The 6,000-nt window shown below is 41.4% G+C and overlaps 1 protein-coding gene across 4 annotated transcripts; it reads left to right on the top strand.

Moving 5' to 3' along the window:
- The first annotated feature begins 580 nt into the window (after positions 1-580).
- Positions 581-5,927, top strand: LOC106749426. Of its 4 annotated transcripts, none has more exons than XM_014628852.1 (5): positions 581-1,151; positions 2,240-2,340; positions 2,455-3,450; positions 4,407-4,532; positions 4,685-5,927. In XM_014628852.1, the coding sequence occupies exons 1-5, from the start codon at positions 1,050-1,052 to the stop codon at positions 4,947-4,949; spliced, it is 1,590 nt and encodes a 529-aa protein (XP_014484338.1). In that variant the 5' UTR covers positions 581-1,049; the 3' UTR covers positions 4,950-5,927. The 4 variants fall into 4 exon arrangements, with proteins under 4 accessions (XP_014484338.1, XP_014484337.1, XP_014484341.1 ...); XM_014628851.1 differs by having other exon boundaries at positions 2,231-2,340; positions 4,685-5,926; XM_014628855.1 differs by having other exon boundaries at positions 2,231-2,340; positions 4,407-4,545; positions 4,685-4,772.
- The last annotated feature ends 73 nt before the right edge of the window (positions 5,928-6,000 follow it).

Genomic DNA, 6,000 nt, shown 5'->3' with positions numbered 1-6,000 from the left:
TACAATTAAATCCTCTGTCGGGAAAAAACGAAATTACTTTCCGAACAATTATTAATATATATATTGTGGATCGACATTAATGGTTCTAGGATTCCGGTAAAGCCCGTAACAGACTACGGATTGGAGATTGAGATTGAATTGAAAAGTAGCCAATCGGTGCAAAATTCACTAAGTTTCATTAAACTTGAGTTTAGTTAACTTTGTGCTGATTGGTCAATTTTAAATTCAATGTCAATACCCAATCCGTAGTCTACAGGTTTTAAAGAGGATCCCCAACATTAGTATTAATTATATAAAAGACGTGGATTATGGAAAATACGTTCCGTCGAGACTGAACGACTTCGTCGAAAATACGCGGTTCCAACCAACGAACAAAAAGGCCTCGAAAGCATTCACCGGCTGCCGAACAAAGATTTTCGAATATGTTCTCACCAGCTAACGGAAAAAGGTTCGAGCAATCGGAGACGCTTGATTTGGTGTGATCGATTACTCGAACTCGTATCGAGCTCGATTTATCTCGACGGGAGATAGCTCGAAGCTAAACATCGGACGAGCGAAAATTTCGGGTACGCGCCAGCTAGCTCGCAACCACTGCCTGCGGGGACAATACGTGCGTTTGTCTCATTTTAAATGCGGGTTACGTGAAGAGCGCAGCCGGAAATTGTATCTGGCCACAGCAGTGGCTCTCAATTCTCCTAACCGGCCGGCGCGCGCGCCACAGAGCGACCGGAGGCTCCTGGCGTCGCACTGACATGACAACAAGTAATTGTTTTTATTGACAGAGAGAGAGAGAGAGAGAGAGAGAGTGTGCGATAATGTGAGGTAGTTGCGGTGTGTTTCTGTGCGTAAGAGAGCGCGGCTGGTCGGCAAGTGAGATCGCGAGGCCGTCGCGGGCCACGCGAGAAACCGCGGCGTTCCGCGCGCTTCATTCAGTCAGGGGCAGATTTTTTCTGTCAAATTTGGCGAGCTCGCGAGTAATGCAGGTTATGTGAGCTCGCCGAGCCCGCTTCACGTCGTCGCCGCCGACGCCTCTCGTCTGAGGGTGCGCGATGGGCCAGGGTACGGAGACGTGCGCCGACCGGCCCACCGAGGTCAGCGTCATCAGATTCGTCACGCGAAATCGCACCATCGAGGAGATCGCGCCCAAAAAGGTGAAGTTCACGGGAGCCATTGGCCGTGGGGTCGATGACCCCTAAGCCAAAACAAATAGCAAAGTAGACGAGAGAGAGAGAGAGCAAAAAGCGAGAGCATCCTGCGACGGATTCGCTTGTGAATTTAGCGTCGTTGTCCCGCGAACGTCTCTAAATCTCGATATTTTGAATGTACCGAGTCATTAGTGTGATCCATCTTTAATGTGACTCACAGAAACAAATCTGTTTTCTATTGCTGCACTGACTGTCTTAGTTTGCTCTCTTTTCCTTGACGAGAAAGAGAACAAAAGAGAACTGGTACAGCTATAGAAAACAGACCTATGATTCCCAGTAAGAAATGTTAAATCGATCCTTTGGAAATATTGATTTTACGTAGATTTTGGAAATATTTTGACACAATACTTTATAAATGTTTTTACACTATTACTTGATAATATTATGTTCTTAAATATTCAAGTCATAATGTAGAAACATAATTTTTAATGTTCCGATCAAATATTATTAACAATGATGTATGCAGCATTAAGAACTACATATTTGAAAACTGAACATTATAAAATATTATTGTAAATATCGTTGGGTAACAATGATTTCTTGCTTACTGAGTTGACTGTTTTTTCTACACTTATCGCTTTGTTTAGTTATATTTGAATCAATAGTATGTTTTATATCTGTATTATTCGAAATTATCTTGCCATTAGCGGTCCGTTTTTTAGCTGCACTAGTTTAAGAAATTTACATACATATTTAAAGAATATGTATGAGATTCTCACACTTTAGTGTGTAAATTTCTTGAACTAGCTAATTCAGCTAAAAAAATAGATCAAAGGTTTGTTTTATGTTTCTCTATCAGGATGTTCTTTTTATTATTAGAATGAGACAAATATACAACTTAGCACTGAAAGGAACAAAGTTTCAGTATAGCCCTACTGTTCAGAAACAGAAAACAGACCTCATATATCTGACCTATTCTGTTTATCATATATTGAGTAAAACTTGATTAAAGAGACGCACTAAGATAATTCCTGCATTGCGGTAGTGTTAATGGAGATGTTATACTAATATTTGTATTGGTTTAGAACACACAGGAGGTGTATACTTGTAAACAACGAGGTTGCGGCAAGGTGTTCACCAATCAGGATGAATACAAGACGCACGAAGCGTTGGAGGCTTTGAAGATTCGATTCATGTAAGCATGAAATTAAATTTATCACGGAATCGCGTCAAGCAAAGTTTTAGGCCAGCAAACCTTTCTAGAAAGCTCTTTGGAAGATAGTATATTAATTTCTAAAATATTTCACAGTTGTCGCGAGCCTGGCTGCGGAGAGGAATTGTCAGATCCGGGTAGTATGTGGCGTCACTACCAGGAATGGCACAATAACGAAACGAGCGTGTACGCCTGTCCATACACCAATTGTTCGTCCGTGCACCCTACCAGTAGTAAGCTCGAAGAGCATATTGAGGGTTGTCACAGACAGCTGTCTACACTGCCAATGGAACCTGAGATCATTTGTTTCGAAGCCCCTGAGAATATAGTGGACGAGGAAGGGGCGCAAAAGACTGACGATGGATGCTACGATAAACTGCCGGGCGAAATTTTCATCGTGACGAAAGATTACGGGAATAACGAGGAGAGCTGCCACGTTAGAAACGACGGGAAACTCCCAACGAAGAGTGCCCCCGCCACCACCGAGTTCTGCCACGAGCAGAATCAAACCACGGCTGTTACGAACAGCGAGGAATACTCGAATAGCGAATCCTTAAATGGTATTAACAAGTTCTCGAAGAACGAGGATATACTTATTATTAAGGACAATTTCTTACGGAAGTACGAGGCCGGCGCGGCCAAGTGCGAGGATATTATCCAGGTGGAGTGTTCGCAAGACAAGAACGTGCTCTACATAAGCGGCGACTTGACCATCACGAAGAACACGAAGGCGGATATATGCAATTTGAATCTGCGAAAGCAGGAGCATAAAGTAGATTTAGGAAACTTCGAGCGGGTTTTCAGGAGCGCTCTCGAGCGCGAGACTTCCAAGATTGAAGAGGTCCCGCTGGAGATCAACAGTAATTGTTCCGATGACGAGGAATACACGCCGAAGAAACAACGCATGTCCAGGTACAAACAGGAAACATACAAATGCGACGTGAACGGTTGCGGAAAGAAGTACAAATACATATCGCATTATCGTCATCATCAAGACAGTCACAAATTAGTCACGAATACGATTAGTTCGAACACTGCGAAGCAAATGCCAAAGGTGAAGCAAATCAAGTCCTCCACCGTCAGTTTCTTCATGTAAGTATAGAACGGTCGTGCCACTAGAGATGTGCGAATCAAGAATCTTTGATATCGAATCAAATCTCATTTTTTTCTTTTCGTATCCTTGATGTTTTAAAGTAAAAAACGTATATTTAAAGTGAGAAACGAATATTTAAATATTTAGAACAAAATTAATACTGACAAAATATATTTTATTTAGGGTAGCGATAATTGAAACAGGTATGAAAGATCATAAACCAATTGGGACTGGTTGTTCTACTTTCGGATAAATTTATCTAAAAATATCTGAAGAGCGTTCCCATACGGAAATAAATTATAAGAATATTAACAAATTATTGGTATATTATTGCTTTTCAATAATGTTTTTCAATAGTATGCCAGTAATTTGTTCCTATTCTTGTAGTTTATTTCTGTAGTTTATTTATGAACATTACACGTGCACATATATATATACACACTTTGCGCGCAAAGTGTGTATATATATATGTGCACGTCCACGAGACTCACGTCAGAATAATTATAAATTGTAAAATTAATATTGCGATATATAAGCTAGATTTGATATTAATAGCAAATGATTAAAAATCATCACCAATTTCAGCGCTTCTCAATTATCCACAGACTCATTTGATATCATGAAAATTTATTTAAACACACAAATTTTAATAATATCTCTCCGATGTCTTGAGTTATTGCTTTTAGTAATTTCGAAGAGGATCTTAATGTGCAGCTCCATTAAGTACATTTTTCATCATTCATTTTTCAAGTCATGCCAATTCCCACAAGACTGAGCATCTTTAATAGTGCCCCATCAATGCTAATGATTCGTATACGAATCGTCTTGACTCGAAGTTTTCGAATTATTTGGATTCGAGTCAAATCAGATAAGATTCGAATAGTTTGCACATTTCTACGCACGTGCCACGTAGATGATCAACTGAAAAATATTATGAAACACCTGACGCTTCTAGATGCAAGATGCCTGGATGTGGTGCGCAAGTGAATAACGTAAATGGCCTATGGAAGCACTATCAGGACACTCACGCCAATTCCAAGCCGTCAACTGTGCAAACTCCCAAGAACAATGAAGTGTTTCGGTAAAGCGTCTCAGTAAGCTAATAAATACGTGTAGAATTATATCGCCCATCGCGAGAGACAGCCGTTTCGTTGCGACGCGACCGGCAAAATTAAAATTGTGCTTGTCCGAATATTCCGTAGCGTAATTAATCGTAATCAGCCGATATTTCAGATGCAAGGTGGCGGGATGCGAGGTAGAGTTCAGTACGATGTTAATGTTGTACAAACATTTCAACGAGGTTCACTTCAATAACATCGGCAACACAAACGGGAAGGCTAGTAACGATGGTGGTGGTAACTTTCACTTGACCGACGTGTTCCAGGAAGACGCTACTGCCCAGCGAGCGAATTTTAAGACTGACTTCAAAGCCAAGCATAACGTTAACTTGAACGCCGGGAGCGGCGACGAGCCGGCCGCTCGTATCGCCAATAGCTAAAAGACGAAATTCTCATCGGAATTGAATCGAAATCAAGGGGGGGGGGGGGATCTTCTCCACCACGACGCTAATTAGACTAAAGAGGCACAATAATTCAGAGTATTTTACAGAGAACATTATCTTAGCTCCAGAATTTAATCGAGAATAAATCGCTTTAAGCTTATGTGTAATGAACAATTCGGTTCGTAATCTCAAACGCTGTTTAACTACGACAACGTGTAGATTCCTCCTAGTAGCCGTAAGCGACGTGGACTGTGTAGGATACTCTGATGTCGATTAACGTGAACGTGATCGTGAATGTATATCTGAGAAGATTCACTGGGCCGCTCGGTGTGTGCTGCGGTGGGGGACGAGACTAACGAGTTCGGATATGAATCGGCCCAGGGCTCAGTCTAAAAGTATATATCGTTCTACACGAATAGGTTTCTCGCACGGACTCTTGAATATTATATCAGACCGCTAACGCGCGCGCCCCTGCGGAACGCTTGCGGACACGAGAAACGAATAATTGGTCGAGATAATAATAATAATAAAATAATACGAAATAATGACGAATAATAGATCGAGGAACAATTGGTCGGCGGCCTGGTCACAAGTTTAGATTCCGATTCTCCTCGTCGACGACGTCGATAGATCGAGACTCGTGAAACCTTACTCGCGAGTAATTTCTCCGCGTCTTGTCGAGACACGTCGAAATACGCACGATATCTCGCGATCGCTTCCTACATTTCGCCGACTCGCGTCAGCGGTCTGTTACAGTACGCGTACGGAGTTCTGTGATTTTTGTCGTCACCGTAAAAGCGAGGCTAACCCGCTGCAGCGATTCGCACCTGTAATACAAGACTTTTCCTGACTTTCTGTACTGATTTTTACTGTTTTATATTGTGTCGGATTTTTATGTAACTTATATTCCATACCTATACCGATGTCGTTGTTACGATAGATATCCTAGCGACGTAAGTATTGTATAGCATTTTTATTTGTATGTCTGTACGTATGAAAAAAAAAAAAGAAAATAAAGTGCAATATTAGACGAATAAGCGTGAATCGC

This window comes from Dinoponera quadriceps, unplaced genomic scaffold (assembly GCF_001313825.1).
Source record: "Dinoponera quadriceps isolate SergipeBrazil2010 unplaced genomic scaffold, ASM131382v1 scaffold3775, whole genome shotgun sequence".
Lineage (NCBI taxonomy): Eukaryota > Metazoa > Arthropoda > Insecta > Hymenoptera > Formicidae > Dinoponera > Dinoponera quadriceps.
The sequence above is the reverse complement of the archived record's forward strand: the minus strand, read 5'-3'. Positions and strand labels throughout refer to the sequence as shown.

What these genes read in the sequence shown, in the direction of transcription:
- LOC106749426 (XM_014628851.1), top strand. Translation starts at nt 1,050, where the DNA reads ATGGGCCAGGGTACGGAGACGTGCGCCGACCGGCCCACCGAGGTCAGC. An exon ending in TCCACCGTCAGTTTCTTCAT is followed by an intron (nt 3,451 to 4,406) that starts GTAAGTATAGAA and finishes TGACGCTTCTAG; the next exon opens with ATGCAAGATGCCTGGATGTG. An exon ending in AAGAACAATGAAGTGTTTCG is followed by an intron (nt 4,533 to 4,684) that starts GTAAAGCGTCTC and finishes CCGATATTTCAG; the next exon opens with ATGCAAGGTGGCGGGATGCG.